Here is a 17,292-nt window from a genome sequence, read left to right on the forward strand (position 1 = left end):
GCAGTGATAACATAACATTTATAGTAGATTGTTACTGTGACTGATTTAGTAAGTAAGATGACATAAAAGTTCAACAGAAAAGAAAGACAGTCGGCAGGATGTCGAAAGGAGACTTTTCTTTTATTGCAAACAGTTGATCCAACATTAAAACTTGTCATGACACTTTCTCAAACCAATCGCACACTTCAAAATAGAAGCGCTAGGCTTTACATCTAGTTAAACTACATTTAGGGTTTCTCTTTAATGTACGGCTTCCTGTTAGCCACCAAACCTAACAAAAGAATGTAATATAATGTATTGTAGCGTTCTGGCTGGCTGAAATAATCTGTAAATTATTTTATAAGATGTTCTGGTCGAGTTGTCAATTTCAGAATGATTAGCAGGTTCAATATTACATTTTATTATTTAATAGAGAAGGTTAAAACATTGTCACGAATGAAGCCACCCCCCGTGAAAATGATCTGTCTTGGGTACACTTTATTATTATTGGGTACACTTTATTAATGATGAATAATTATACCTATCTGCGATTCACTTTGAGTTAACTGATCGTGGAAAATTATTTTAAGCGTTTGACAGGCCTAATATATATATATAAATAAATAAATATATACATATATATATATATATACAGTATATATATATAAATAAATATATACATATGTATATTTATACATACATACAAATATATAAATAAATACATATATATATATATATATATATATACATATATATATGTGTATATATATATGTGTGTGTATATATATATATATATATATATATATATATATATATATATATATATATATATATATATATATATATATATATATATATATATATATATATATATATATATATATATATATATATATATATATATATATATATATATATATATATATATATATATATATATATATATATATATATATATATATATATATATATATATATATATATATATATATATATATATATATATACATACATATATATACAGTGGGGCAAAAAAGTATTTAGTCAGCCACCCATTGATTGTCAATGGGTGGCTGACTAAATACTTTTTTGCCCCACTGTATATACATGGCTGGGGAGAGGGAAGTCTGGGCTTCCCTGCTTAGGCTGCTGCCCCCGCGACCCGACCTCGGATAAGCGGAAGTAGATGGATGGATGGATATATATATATATATACATACATACGTATTAGGGCTGCGAATCTTTGTTTGTCCCACGATTCGATTCAATATCGATTCTTGGGGTCACGATTTGATTCAAAATCTATTTTTTTCGATTCAACGCGAATCTCGATTCAAAAACAATATTTTCCCGATTCAAAAGGATTCTCTATTCATTCAATACATAGATTTCAGCAGGATCTACCCCAGTCTGCTGACATGCAAGCAGAGTAGTAGATTTTTGTAAAAAGCTTTTATAATTGTAAAGGACAATGTTTTATCAACTGATTGCAATAATGTACATTTGTTTTAACTATTAAATGAACCAAAAATATGACTTATTTTATCTTTGTGAAAATATTGGACACAGTGTGTTGTCAAGCTTATGAGATGTGATGCAAGTGTAAGCCACTGTGACACTATTCTTTTTATTTTTTATAAATGTCTAATGATAATGTCAATGAGGGATTTTTAATCACTGCTATGTTGAAATTGTAACTAATATTGATACTGTTGTTGATAATATTCATTTTTGTTTCACTACTTTTGGTTTGTTCTGTGTCGTGTTTGTGTCTCCTCTCAATTGCTCTGTTTATTGCAGTTCTGAGTGTTGCTGGGTCGGGTTTGGTTTTGGAATTGGATTGCATTGTTATGGTATTGCTGTGTATTGTTTTGTTGGATTGATTAATAAAAAAATAGAAATAAAATAAATAAATTAATTAATTAAATAAATAAATAAAAAATCGATTTTTAAAAAATGAGAACAACGGGAGAATCGCGATTCGAATTCGAATCGATTTTTTCCCACACCCCTAGTCATTAACACTCACAAGTATAAAACTACTTTTTCAAAGTAATAATTTCTTACTTCAAGCATGAACAAAAAAATCATGATGCCGAGCGCGTATCATTATGTCAAGATAATGGCACTTTCATTTAAGAATATTTTTCAACATATTGAGCAAAAAGGTCTCTTTTTTTTTTTTTCTACCAAAAAAAGTGCACTTGTTATTAGTGAGAATATACTTATTTTAAGGTATTTTTGGGTTCATTGAGGTTAGCTAATTTGACTTGTTTTGGAAAGTCTTGGCAAGCTGAATGTTCTTGTTCTATTGGCAGATCATTTTGCTTAATTCAAATAAAATACCCCTCATTTTTCTTTTTTTTCTTCTTGTTTTTGAACACTGACTTTGTGCAGTGTACCAGAGTTGTGTAGTCACGTGACCTATTTCTAAAGTCTTCCTTTCTTCAGATTCCTCCATCGGACACCAGCAACCGCACCCCCAAGCCAAAGGTCCCGGTGACCAGGAACCCCAGCCCGACCCCGTTTCCTACCGAGACCGAGGACAGCCAGAACCAACCCCACCTGGTGGACCACCGGGACTATTCCACCGAGCTGTCGGTGACTATCGCCGTGGGCGCGTCCCTGCTCTTCCTCAACATCCTGGCCTTCGCCGCCCTGTACTACAAGAAGGACAAGCACCGCCACGACATCCACAAGCGCTGCAGCCCCCAACGCAGCGCCGCCAACGACCTGGCGCACACCCAGGAGGAGGAGATCATGTCCCTCCAGATGAAGCAGCGCTCCGACCTGGAGCAGGACTGCAGGCCGCTGGCCGACGCCCTGAATCCCCACGACGTCTTGCTAAGGACTACCTGTCCCCCGGACTACACCTTGGCCATGAGGCGGTCCCCGGACGACATCCCTCTCATGACGCCAAACACCATCACCATGATCCCCAGCACCATGGGACGACTCAGTGCGCTCCAGTCCTTCAGCGGCTTCCCCGGCGGCGGACAGAGCAAAACTCTGCCTCACCCTCACTCCACCACGCGGGTATAGCCCCGGACACGCCCACTCGGACCTGTCGTCCAATCGGCCCACGGCACCGCTTCTACCGTCCGTGGGCGGAGCAGGCGGGAGACGTCACTTTTGTAAGCCACGAGTACAGCAGGAAGCGGTCAACACATTTGGGGAAATATTTGTCAGTCTTTTTACGGGGACAGGAAGGACACGTCGCAGGACAGTAAGTGCGGATTCTCTCGGACACTTTTCATTTCCATCCATTACGGCATGTCCACGACTACGAGGGGACTCTTTTTCTTTCTTCAAAAGACCAGAGAAAAATCTTTGAAAAAGACAAAAAAAGGCAGCCGACACAATATGCACAATGGAAACCTTAAGAGCAGTTTTTAGGTGTGTTAGAAAAGGTCATTCTGCACTTTGAGCATCCAGTTCTAGTCTTTCTATTCTACTCAAGGACGCCAAGGCCACGCAGTCCGGGGACCGACTGGCAACCGCGCAGGCCGAGGTCCTCGCCTCGGACGTCCGCGGAGACTCAAAAGGATCATTTTCGCCCTCCCTCTCTTTTTCATCCTTTCATTTTGCTTCCTGGGTCGCTGGTGAGAAGGAGAAAAAGACTCTCCGCCGGGGTTTGTGGTCTTAGGGAATTAGCTGCAGGACAAAATCTAGCAGTGGGGACACGCTTTGCACTCTCCATGTCGGCACGTCATCGATTAGTTGTACTGGATCATTTTGATATGCTGATCGTATTCTACCACTTTACGCACATCGCTAACAACATTTCCCTCTTGTCGACATTTAATACACCACGCATTGCTAACGGCTTGTCTGAAAGTACACCAACACCCTTTTTATTCAGAGGTGGAGCACGCACTCAAAACTTGAGCCATTTTCTAAAGAACACTACGCCGTAAAGTAATCTGTGGATTTTACAGGAACAAAAAAAAAAAAAAACGCCAGAATTTTACAAAAAATAATTACATTTTTCCGTTAAATTTAGTGAAGTAAAAGTGGTTCTGTTTTTCCATTTTACAGCAGTGGTTCTTAACCTTGTAGGAGGTACCGAACCCCACCAGTTTCATATGCGCATTCACCGAACCCATTCACCGAATATTTTTTTTCTTAATTTAATCTTAATTTATAAATATTAATCATGAAATTATGTTATTATATTAAAGAAATACTAATAAAGATACACTACCGTTCAAAAGTTTGGGGTCACCCAAACAATTTTGTGGAATAGCCTTCATTTCTAAGAACAAGAATAGACTGTCGAGTTTCAGATGAAAGTTCTCTTTTTCTGGCCATTTTGAGCGTTTAATTGACCCCACAAATGTGATGCTCCAGAAACTCAATCTGCTCAAAGGAAGGTCAGTTTTGTAGCTTCTTTTGTAGCTAAACTGTTTTCAGATGTGTGAACGTGATTGCACAAGGGTTTTCTAATCATCAATTAGCCTTCTGAGCCAATGAGCAAACACATTGTACCATTAGAACACTGGAGTGATAGTTGCTGGAAATGGGCCTCTATACACCTATGTAGATATTGCACCAAAAAACAGACATTTGCAGCTACAATAGTCATTTACCACATTAGCAATGTATAGAGTGTATTTCTTTAAAGTTAAGACTAGTTTAAAGTTATCTTCATTGAAAAGTACAGTGCTTTTCCTTCAAAAATAAGGACATTTCAATGTGACCCCAAACTTTTGAACGGTAGTGTATATGTTACAGACAGAAAGTTACAGGAATGTACGCATGATCCCATGTTTACATCTCATTGTGCAACATGTGAATGTTTTAGTGGGAACTAAATGCAATATCTGAAAGGGGTACAAATTATTTCCAAAGCAGGACCTCCACCCAGACATACAATACAAGTACACAGCTCATGAAAAAACAATGTTTTGTTATTGTCATTGTAAGTGGGCCAAAACACTTATATTAGAACATAATATCATGGAAATCACTGCTGTCATTTGATTATAATAATAAAACATTGAACTTGTTATTTAGTCAGGTTTGGGACAGGTGTGCTGCAGGTGTGGCCACAGTGCATGTGCACGTCTGATGTGCTCCACTGAATGCTCAAGGAGTTTTTGCGTTTGCTCACGCATATGGAAAATTAGAGGGGACATTGTTTGGGGGTATCCATAATACGGCGATAGGGAAAAGTTGTTATTTACACGATGAGTCGGGTGTGTTTTGACCTCCGCCGAACCCCTGAGGCCGACTCACCGAACCCCTATAGGGTTCGATCGAACCCAGGTTAAGAACCACTGATTTACAGTAATCGACTGTAAAAAAAATTTTGTAGGGTTTACAGCAATATTAGGGAAAAAAATGTTTTTTACAGTGCATGACTGTAAATGGAAAAACAGTACCACAATCATTTTTAATGGAATATTTCAGTAAAAATAATGTACTGCTCAAAAAGGTTCATTATGTATTCTTAGACATATTATTTTTCAAATGTTCTTGTAATCAGACCATGTTTTCGTTATATTAGATGGATTTTTTTACCTAGGTAAAAATATATACCGTATTTTTCGGACTATAAGTCGCAGTTTTTTTCATAGTTTGGCCGGGGGTGCGACTTATACTCAGGAGCGACTTATGTGTGAAATTATTAACACATTACCGTAAAATATCAAATAATATTATTTAGCTCATTCACGTAAGAGACTAGACGTATAAGATTTCATGGGATTTAGCGATTAGGAGTGACAGATTGTTTGGTAAACGTATAGCATGTTCTATATGTTATAGTTATTTGAATGACTCTTACCATAATATGTTACGTTAACATACCAGTTGGTTATTTATGCCTCATATAACGTACACTTATTCAGCCTGTTGTTCACTGTTCTTTATTTATTTTAAATTGCCTTTCAAATGTCTATTCTTGGTGTTGGGTTTCATCAAATAAATTTCCCCCAAAAATGCGACTTATACTCTAGTGCAACTTATATATGTTTTTTTCCTTTTTTATTATGCATTTTCGGCCGGTGCGACTTATACTCCGAAAAATACGGTAGATGGAATTTTTACCTAGGTAAGAAAATATATATATATATATATATATATATATATATATATATATATATATATATATATATATATATATATATATATATATATATATATATATATATATATATATATATATATATATATATATATATATATATATATATATATATATTAGATGGAATTTTTACCTAGATAAAAAAATCCATCTAATATACCGAAAATATGGTCTGATTACAAGAAAATTTTAAAAAGTATAAAAATAATGCACTGCAAAAAATAAATAAATCTGCAGATCGCCAGAATTTAGTGTAAAAATGTGTTTCACACGGAATTGAAAAATAATTCCACTGTTATTTGTATGGTAAAATTCTGGCAACTCAGCTGCCAGTTTTTCACCAGTTTATAGTGCATTACTGTAAATGGACCAACGATACCACTTATATTTTCGGCATAATATTCAGTGAGGATTTTAATGTCAAATTAGGTTATCACACCAAATTGTCGCAAATTGAAAAACGGTACAATTTGTTTTTACAGTAACATTTTGACCATTGAATCTTGCGGTAAAAATCAAAGTGGTTCTGTTTTTCCATTTACAGTAATGAAGTGTAAAAAAAACATTCTGTAGAGTTTATGGTGCAAAACTGGCAGCTCAGTCGCTGGAATTTGAGGGAAAAAAATAGTTATTTTACACTGCATTACAGTGCCATATTTGTTTTACTTAAAAATTATTCCAATTAAATTGTACAGTAAAAATACCTGTAGTACTGTCTTTCCATTCACGCACTGTAAAAAAAAAATCTGTAGATTTTACGGCAAAAAAACTGGCATCTTAGTCGCCAGAATTTTATGTAAAAAGTAGTTTCTTTACATCGAATTTACTGTAAACTAAACAACGGTGCCACTTTTATTTTTACAGTAACATTTTTATGGTCAGATTCTGGCAACTGAGCTGCCAGTTTTTTTTCACCGTAAAATCTTTTCTTTCTATTTATTTATTTTTTTATAGTGCATTACTGTAAGTGAAAAGGGTACCACTTTTTTTGTTAAAGTAATATTAAGAATTTTACAATAAAATGTGTTTTTTATTGTGCATTACTGTAAAAGGGGGAAACAGTTATTTTTACCGTAAATGCACTGTAAAAAAAAAAAAAATTAATGGCAGAAAACTGGCAGCTCAGTCGCCAGAATTTTATGTAAAATATATTTGTTTTTTTTACACCAAATTACTGTAAATTAAAGTATTAGTATAATGGTAAAATTCTGGCGACTGACCTGCCAGTTTTTCCTTTTTTTTTTTTTTTTTACAGTGCATTTCTTTAAATGGAAAAACGGTACCACTTTTATTTTTACAGTGAAATTCATCCCCCAGAATTCTCGGGTAAAATTATTGAAAAATTGAAAAACAGTATCGTTTACTTCTGGCAATTAAATCTTACGGTAAAGAAAAAAAACTGGTAGAGTTTTTCCATTTACAGTAATGCACTATAAAAAAATGAAAAAATTGAGGGTAATAAAAAAAAAATACTGTAAATGGAAAAACAGCGTAATATTTATTTTTACAGTAAAATTATTTTGCCAGAATATTACAGTTAATATATATATATATATATATATATATATATATATATATATATATATATATATATATATATATATATATATATATATATATATATATATATATATATATATATATATATTTATATATATATATATATATATATATATATATATATATATATATATATATATATATAAAAAAATTTTTTTTTTACACAGAATTATCAGTAAAATTCTGATTTGCCATTTTTTTCACTGCAAAATCCGACTTCTATTTACAGTGTAGTGTACATGATTTCAAAATAAAGGTTCATCAGTCATCTTTGACTATTCATTTTCAAATACTACAATTAGTTCTGGTCTTTTTGAACTGACTTGAAGCCACGTGTAGTTTTCCATTCCACACGTGGGTCACGGGCTCTTGACAAGTTGTAATCAACAACGGGAGCACTTCCCCACTTGAATGTATTTACGGTTAGTAAAAAAAAAATCAAAAAAAATCACCGGTGCCTCAGCTGGGATCGGAACAAATCAAACACATAAGTCATGTGCCAAATATTTCGGGTTTTTTTTTCAACTTTGTCGCGTGAAGCTGGCAACAACTTTCCTCACTCAAGCTAGCGTATTAGCTCAGCACGTCGTTTACGTCCACAGCAGCAACACAAAGTGACACACAACACCCGGGTTGTCGGCGTCTGACACGCAGAACAATCCCAAACGCAGTGGAACCTCCAAAGTAGAACGGGAACGGCAGGGTTCAGAATAAAATAAGGCACAATCCTACTTGACATCAGCTCAGTGAACATTAAGAGGTTTTCCTTTTTTGTTTTGTTTTATTCTCCCAGGTGATGATGATGATTATAGTTAATATATGGCGGCAACACAACTGAACCGCATCGATCCTGTTGGTGAACAAACGCGGAGTCAGCAGTGAAAAGGCGCTGAGTCGACACGACGGCCTTCATCGAGCTCCCTTCACGGAGTCGTCCATCTTCACTCGCCAGGGCGACTCATTTATTATCCTTTATTCATTTTGGACTTTTATCCGATGTCGCACGTGTCGCAGACTTTCCAATTGGACACGGATTTATTGAAATCACGTCCCATGAAAAATAAATATCCGAATCGATGAAAATATTGTGGGAAGACTTTGGAGGTTTCACATTAAGCACACATGAATAAGAATTGACTTCATTTCAAACATCCATTAGTTCCAAAAATATTGGACTTAAAAAAAAGAATATGAAAGGTGAGAAATAGAAATGTACAGCTCAGTTTGTTTTCTGAACACATTTCTCACCATCTTGAAGTCATCAACGTCTTTTATGGTTTGTTGGAGGCATGAAAAAGTATTCTTTTTACACGGAAATGAAAATGTGGCGAGAAAATGAAGGATGTTTGCAGGGAAATTGTCAACAATGTTTTTACTGTACTTTTTACTGTACATCACATGCTTTTTTTCTTTTCTTTTTTTTGTTGCTTTGTCAGCAATTCTCCTCGTTCTAAATTTCAAAGTTCTATTCATTCATTTTTCTGGTATTTATTCTTACGATGCATAAATGAAAATATGTGTTTGGTAGATTCTCTGTTGTAACAAAGCTTCTTGACAATAAATTTGAAAATGTTGTAAATCTCGTTCACTTCCTTTTGAAATGGTTTTATTTGCGCTCATGCATCGTCGTTATGATTTCATTAACACAAGAAAGGAAAAAGACATGACGTTTTTATTTTTGAGTTTACTCACTTAAGTTGTCTTAAATATAGAGAAATTGTGTAATACATGATTGCCACTTATTTAATTATATTCAAGTTATTTGGCCTTTTAAATATCCATAAAAAAACAGGAAGTACAGTATCATGTAAGTACTTGTTGTTAATCTCTCATGGTTGAAAAGGTTTTACAGCATTTATAAATTGTAAAATAACTAAATAATGAAATAATTAAAACAATAAATAATTGACTTCAAATAAGTAAATATTTACTAAATATCGAAATAAGTAAATATAATTTACATAAATTGACTAATGAATTTTTAAAAATGTAATTATAATGTTAATGACACATTTAACTTATGAAATTATTTAAAGATGTTAATTAAATTGTGAAATAAATAAATCATGAAAAAATGTAAACATTAAATAAGTGACTTCAAATAATTAAATATTTAATAAATATAGAAGTAAAAATTATTTACATAAATTGACTAATTATTTTTTTTAAATTTAATTATAATGTTAATGACACATTTAAGTTATGTAATTATTTAATTATGTTAATTAAATTGTGAAATAAATCAATCATGAAAAAATTTAAACATTAAATAATTGATATAATTTACATAAAATTTACCAATGACATGTTTTATTAAATTCCAATTTTAATTAATAACACATTTAAGTTATGTAATTATGTAAAGATGTTAATTATATGGTGAAATAAATAAATCATAAAAAAAATTCAACATTAAATAATTGACTTCAAATAACTAAATATTTAACAAATATAGAAACAAGTAAATATAATTTACATTAGATTTACCAATGACATTTTGTATTTAATTCCAATTTTAATTAATGACACATTTAAGTTCTGTAATTATTTAAAGATGTTAATTAAATTGTAAAATAAATAAATCATGAAATATTTCCAGACTTCTTTGGCTCAATTAGGAGTCCTTGTACCACAGATTGAGAATCACTGCTCTAAGTAAAGTGAAATATTTTAAAGGCTTAGTGTCCACATATGTGGACAGCACCTTTTAGCTCTTATTTCCAAAATTGTGTACACTACTGAATTGGGGTCTTATGGCCGCTTATGTGGACACTTATACTGCCATCTGGTGGTGTCAGAAGAGTATAACATACAATGGAATTTGATGATTTTTGATGATTTTTAATTTTTATTCTAATTAGGGTCCAATAAACACAAATAGCAAAGAGAAATTAAAAAAAAGCATGTAAACAAACAGCTTGGGCCTTAAGAGGTTAAATATTCTGCTATTGTGAGTTAGATGAATAAAAATGTTGCTTCGTTAAAGAACACATGCTTCTGAATTGTAATCTTTTCTAACACAAAGAACTGCTAAATGTGACTAGTAACTTTTACTCAGCACTTTAAATCAGTGACTTTTTTTTACATTTGACCTATTTTTGCAACGACTTATGTAAAATGTCAGCAAAGTAATTGTACTTGATGCTTTTTAAACCTTGCATTGTGAAAATGACTACAAAAAAAACATTTGGTAACGTGTTTGGCTAATGTGCGCGAATTACCAGGTGTCTGCTGATATGCTGCCCCCTGCCGGCTCGGAGAGTCATCGTTTTCAGTTTGGACTGCCATTCCAAAGTTGCTCGTTTATGAGGAGAATTTAATCAAATGTTGGCTGACGGCGATAAATTGTGATGTTGAATGAAGGGCTTCACGTCACATCGGAACATGGGAAATGTCGACTGGTGGACAACAAATGGAGGAAGGACTCGATGGGAATGTTACACTTTAGGAAGGAGAGGCCGCTATTTTGACGTCTTTTTTTTATTTTTTTCAGGCAATGACATAAAAAAGTACAAAGTTGACAACACATAATAATATGAATTAATATAGTGCAGAGGGTAATGTAAAGTAAGTAATGCACGTCTTCTTCTTCTTCTTCGCCGTAATAACAACACCGTCGTCATAATCATTAAAAGTATTAAAAAGAATACTTATCGATATCTAATTTCTTAATTTTTACCCAATAAATTGGCAAAAATTATAAAATATATATTTGTCCTCATGCGTGCATAAATGTCAAATAAAACAAAACTTTTGACAAAATGAAGTTGTGAATCATTTTTAAATGCAGCAAGTATAATTTTATTGATTTCTTCATTGCAAATATAAATATGTACCTACGCAATACATTGAAAAATTGTAATGTATAATAGGAAATATTTTAAAAATCGTCTTAAAACGTGTAAAATGAGGAAAACAAAATGTTTTAAAAATACCTTCAAGAACAGAAAAAGACAAATATTTAAAAACAATGACCGATTTGAAAAATAATTTGGGAACAAAAAAAGTGATTACAGTTAATAATAAAACATGTAAATGCACAATTTAGTAAGTTTTATTTATTTATAATGGTCCTGCTGAGAACTGAAGGACAACACAAAAAACAATAAATAAGGATTACAAACTAAACCAAATATTCAAAACAAACCTCACATTTCAATAAAAAAATATGTTTTTATCAGAGACTAATAACCATTCTGTTGACTGGCTGGTTACTATTTTATTGTTGTCCACCAGAGGGCGTAGTAAAACAAATATAATAGATTTTTCCCGTTAAATAGAATGCAATCAGGTATGACTTATATTTAACAACAGTATCATATTCATAATAATTAGTTTAAAAAAATGAAGCCATAAAGAGGTTTTTGTGTCGATATTTGAACATAAAAAAACCGATATTTGAACATGAAACAACAGATGAACAATTTAAAAACACAAACACTGTTCATAAGACGCTTCATTGTATTTCTTTAACAATTCACAAAAAGCACAAATTAAAAAAAAAAATCCGTTTTGCCTGCAGAATGTTCCAAGCACAAGAGGCGGCAAATCTGAAGTTTTGACCAGTGTTGATAATTCTTGTCATTGAAGTTAGGACATTCCAACATGATAGCATTCTACATAAGTAATACAGTTAATATTACATACATATTTGGGATAATGCATATCTTTAACAGGAACACAGTATAAACTCACTAAATTAATTAGATGAGTGTGTTTCTTAACCATAGGGCATGGCCCCCTGGAGAGCCGCCAAAAAGTACAGGGATCTTGTTTCTCAGCAATGGTCCGCAGCAGTACTCAGCAGTAATACACTTTTCCACCACATGGGGCGGTAATGACAATGTCAACAAACAGGAGTAGCTGGAGCTGAAATCATGAAGTTTTTTAGGTGCAAACATTAGGACTAAAACGACGAAGCAGCAACTCTTAAAATACACAAATTTTGAAATTTTACCAGACACATTATGCATATTTTCACAAATTGTCGGTATCGGATCAATATTGCTGATACCAGCTGAAATTGTATTTGGTATCAGATCGGAAAGAAAATTGGTGATATCAGACATCGCTAGGTTTTTTTTTTTTTTTTTCCAGACATCGCTAGTGGTCACCCTTAATGACGCTGAAGTCGTCAACAGTCCTGCGTGTTCTTAATGTACGCCGTTACAATAATTATCCACACTTTCTTTGGTGAAGACAGACAAAAAAAGATGTCTGCAGGCAAACACATTTAAAAAAATGAAGTTAAATTATATTTTGTTCTATAAAACATGTGATTAGGGATGTCTGATAATGGCTTTTTTTGCCAATATCCGATATTGTCCAACTCTTAATTACCGATACCGATATCAACCGATACCGATATATACAGTCATGGAATTAACACATTATTATGCCTAATTTGGACAAGCAGGTATAGTGAAGATAAGGTCCTTTTTTTTTTTTTTTAAATGAAAGGTTAGTACTATTAGTGGACCAGCAGCACGCACAATCATGTGTGCTTACGGACTGTATCCCTTGCAGACTGTATTGATATATATTGATATATAATGTAGGAACCAGAATATTAATAACAGAAAGAAACAACCCTTTTGTGTGAATGAGTGTAAAAGGGGGAGGGAGGTTTTTTGGGTTGGTGCACTAATTGTAAGTGTATCTTGTGTTTTTTATGTTGATTTAATAAAAACAAAACAAAAAAAACAAAAAAAACGGTATCGATTAAAAAAAAAAAAACGATACCGATAATTTCCGATATTACATTATATATATATATACATATATTATCGGACATCTCTACATGTGATTTACTTATTTCTTTTTTTTTACTATTTCAAATAACATATCTTTAATTATCCATCCATCCATTTTCTACCGCTTGTCCCATTATATATTTTGTAATCAAGTATATTTGTTCAAACAAAAAAATTCAGATAATTTTTTTTAATTTTTTTTTTATAGTCTTTTTTTATGCCTGGAGAGTAATAAAAAAAACGTATTTATGCATTAAAGTGTAAATGTGTGAAATTGTTAGGACACAAAGAACCACAATGGACTCAGCAGTTTGTGTACGTGTAATAATAATACTAATAATACTACTAATGTACAGTACATGCAACAATATAAAAAGATGAGTACACGGTACAGAGAATATACAAAAGATTCAAGTACCACAAATGTCACAATAAACTATTTAAAAGCACAAAAGTACTTTTTTTTTTCATCCCAACTTGTTTGTGCTGTACATCATTATTTGATACTACATGAAGTGAAATGAGTTTGAACACAAAAACAAACTAACAATATGCAAAATATGAGGATTTTTGTTTTGAGTCAAGAACTTACATCATTAAAAATTGAATTACTGTGCAGTTTTTAAAATGGTTGGAGTTCTTTTCTTTTCCAGTAAGCTCCACAATCGAGTGAAAAGATAAAAGGAGACGCACGCTACAAGAATAAAGTCTCAATAAAAAGGATGAACAAATGTGTGGACAAAGAATCCTATTTCATAAATAGAAGAACGTTGAGTTTGATTCGTGGCGAATGACTTTGGTTCGCAGAAAGATTCACATTCATGCTGACTCAAAACTACGAGGACCAGCAGCTTCTTAAAAGGACGTTCTTTAAAAACTACCCACATGGTCGCTCCTCGCTGGAAAAAGGTCGATCCGCTGACGCTGCAACACGTCCTGGATTCTTCAACACTCCACACGAATCAAGGTGTGCAAATCTAGTCTCTGAATGAAAAGGTCCAGAAGGTCAATGAGAGTTTGTACCGTTCTCCTTCTTGACTGAAGCTCCGCCTCCTCTTCATCATGTGACCTACAATGACATGAAACACACATTAGCTGTTGTATTTGCAGCTGGGATATGTGCACTGCAAAAACGGAAATCTAAGTAAGATTAAATATCTCAAATAAGTGTGATATTTGCTTATTTTCTGTCTGATAAGATACTTTTTCTCACTAAGCAGATTTTATGTTAGAGTGTTTTACTTGTTTTAAGGGTTTTGGTCCTAAATTATCTCAGTAAGATATTACAGCTTGTTGCTGAGATTTGATGACATATATTGAGTAAAACATGCTTGAAACTAGAATATCAACTGATGCAAAGCTGTGTCATCAACACTCACAAGTATAAAACTACTTTTTTAAAGTAATAATTTCTTACTTAAAGCATGAAAAACAAATCATGATTTTGACACAGTTGTGTCTCATAATTAAAGCAGATGACAGCCAAACGGACTTTGCTGTTTTATTTTCAATGAAACAATAGAAAATATGTACTCTTATAGTAGTACAGTTGGCACAGTACAGTAAACTGACAGTTAATATTTAAACATTTAACATGTGATATTTATACAATTTTTGAACAGAAATAGTTCATGCAGATTCAGATAAATTCCTCAAAATTACAATTAAAACATTTTTGGCCGGGGTGTATATATGCGCACTAATTGACTGAAAGAGCACGCACTTGGCGCGATGATGTCATGTTATCGATGGAAAAATGCATCTTTAGACAATAAGATTTGCCTGAGTGGCTAGGAGACCCCGAGAGTAACAAGCGGTTGCCTTGTTGCCTTTCCATTAAGAACAATAAATTAGTTTTTAGTATAAGTTTGCTGGTTTCAAGAAATGTAATGCCGAGCGCATATCATTATGTCAAGATAATGGCACTAGCATTTACTTCATTTAAGAATATTTTTCAACATATTGAGCAAAAAGGTCTTTTTTTTTTCTATCAGGAAAAGTGCACTTGTTATTAGTGAGAATATACTTAATTTAAGGTATTTTTGGGTTCATTGAGGTTAGCTAATTTTACTTGTTTTGGAAAGTCTTGACAAGCCAAATTTTCTTGTTCTATTGGCAGATAATTTTGCTTAGTTCAAATAAAATACTCCTCTTTTTTCTATTTTTTTTTCTTGTTTTTGAACACTGACTTTTTGCAGTGTGTGTGTGTGTGTGTGTGTGTGCTTACAAAGTAGTGCTGAGTCAGGGTTTCTGCGTGTCGTAGTGCTGGTAGCGTTTCAGCTTGTCCGGATCATTGGAGGCCATGTGGGAGAAGTCCTGGAAAATGTCCTGGTAGGTTTCATCGCCTGGAAAGTGACACCAGGACACCGAGCGTCAGCCATGGAGGTTTGAGAGGAAGGATGGACAGACAGAGATGGATGGATGATGGATAGACAGAGATGGATGGATGATGGATGGATGTGTACAGTAGACAGATTGCAACAAAGGAAAGAAAAATAAGATATACCGGCCCCCAGACACATTTTTTTCTCTAAATGTGGCCCCCGAGTCAAAATAATTGCCCGGGCCTGTCATAAACGTTACTTCATTCATTAAAAAAAATAATAAAAAAAGAAAACACATTTTAAAAAGTATGTTTTTGGGGTGGAGGAGTCTGGTCGGGTGCTGGTTAGCTTGAAGCTAACAGCTAGCCTGTCTCCATCCTGGAATGATGTGGATACAACAGGACTCACAAAGACTAAAACAAGTCATTTACTGGAGACATGGCACAGGATGAAGTTAAAAAGGTTGACTTTACACTCACCTTAGTGTTTACCATCAAGTCTTTCTTTTGACGGCCCCTCGCGCTAAACTTGTCCCAGTGCAAACTGATGCAGTATTTGTCATTGATAAAACTTTCAAAATTTACGACCAATAAAAACGCAATAAACCGGGACGGAAATTTGACCCGGCAAATATAAACAAAACACTGGCGGAAAGCGATCATCGAGACAATAAAAAAACAAGCAAACTGGGTGGTAGGTAAAAAAAATAAACAAATCTGCGTACTTTCTGATTTCAATGCATTAAAAAGACACAAAAAGTGCGTTAACACCAACACTGGTTGACAGTATAACAAAATAAGTCACTTATATTCTGTAACATTCATAGTTTTGGAAAAAGTGCAGAGGTAGAATAATTTAAAATAACCTCTTGCATATAATGTAAACATAAATAATGCCTCAAAACAGGTTACCGTATTTTTCGGAGTATAAGTCGCACCGGCCGTAAATGCACAATAAAGAAGGAAAAAAACATATATAAGTCGTACTGGAGTATAAGTCGCATTTTTTGGGGAAATTTATTTGATAAAAGCCAACACCAAGAATAGACATTTGAAAGGCAATTTAAAATAAATAAAGAATAGTGAACAACAGGCTGAATAAGTGTACGTTATAAGAGGCATAAATAACCAACTGAGAACGTGCCTGGTATGTTAACGTAACATATTATGGTAAGAGTCATTCAAATAACTAGAACATATAGAACATGCTATACGTTTACCAAACAATCTGTCACTCCTAATCGCTAAATCCCATGAAATCTTATACGTCTAGTCTCTTACGTGAATGAGCTAAATAATATTATTTGATATTTTACGGTAATGTGTTAATAATTTCACACATAAGTCGCTCCTGAGTATAAGTCGCACCCCCGGCCAAACTATGAAAAAAACTGTGACTTATAGCCCGAAAAATACGGTATATATTTTTACCTAGGTAAAAAAATCCATCTAAAATAACGAAAATATGGTCTGATTACAAGAACATTTGAAAAAGTATGTCTAAGAAGGGGTTGGGGCGGGGGGCATGGTTAAGAGGGGAGGAGTATATTTACAGCTACAATTCACCAACTCGAGTATTTAATATATAC

The 17,292-nt window shown here is 33.4% G+C and overlaps 2 protein-coding genes across 9 annotated transcripts in view; one reads left to right on the forward strand and one right to left on the reverse strand.

Moving 5' to 3' along the window:
* nlgn1 (neuroligin 1) overlaps nucleotides 1-5,981 on the forward strand; it is a 74,317-nt gene extending 68,336 nt beyond the window's left edge. For all 4 annotated transcript variants that reach the window (XM_062027988.1, XM_062027990.1, XM_062027989.1 and 1 more), the window contains one exon: nucleotides 2,431-5,981. In XM_062027988.1, coding sequence (XP_061883972.1) covers nucleotides 2,431-3,021 — 591 coding nt within the window. In that variant the 3' untranslated portion in view covers nucleotides 3,022-5,981. The remainder of the gene's footprint in view (nucleotides 1-2,430) is intronic.
* A 7,702-nt stretch (nucleotides 5,982-13,683) lies between these two features.
* Nucleotides 13,684-17,292, reverse strand: part of LOC133635150 (arf-GAP with coiled-coil, ANK repeat and PH domain-containing protein 2-like) — a 90,483-nt gene continuing 86,874 nt past the window's right edge. For all 5 annotated transcript variants that reach the window (XM_062027997.1, XM_062027998.1, XM_062027996.1 and 2 more), the window contains 2 exons: nucleotides 15,608-15,725; nucleotides 13,684-14,449 (listed from right to left, as the gene is read on the reverse strand). In XM_062027997.1, coding sequence (XP_061883981.1) covers nucleotides 15,622-15,725 — 104 coding nt within the window. In that variant the 3' untranslated portion in view covers nucleotides 13,684-14,449; nucleotides 15,608-15,621. The remainder of the gene's footprint in view (nucleotides 14,450-15,607; nucleotides 15,726-17,292) is intronic.

The sequence above is a fragment of the Entelurus aequoreus genome, linkage group LG19, assembly GCF_033978785.1.
Source record: "Entelurus aequoreus isolate RoL-2023_Sb linkage group LG19, RoL_Eaeq_v1.1, whole genome shotgun sequence".
Lineage (NCBI taxonomy): Eukaryota > Metazoa > Chordata > Actinopteri > Syngnathiformes > Syngnathidae > Entelurus > Entelurus aequoreus.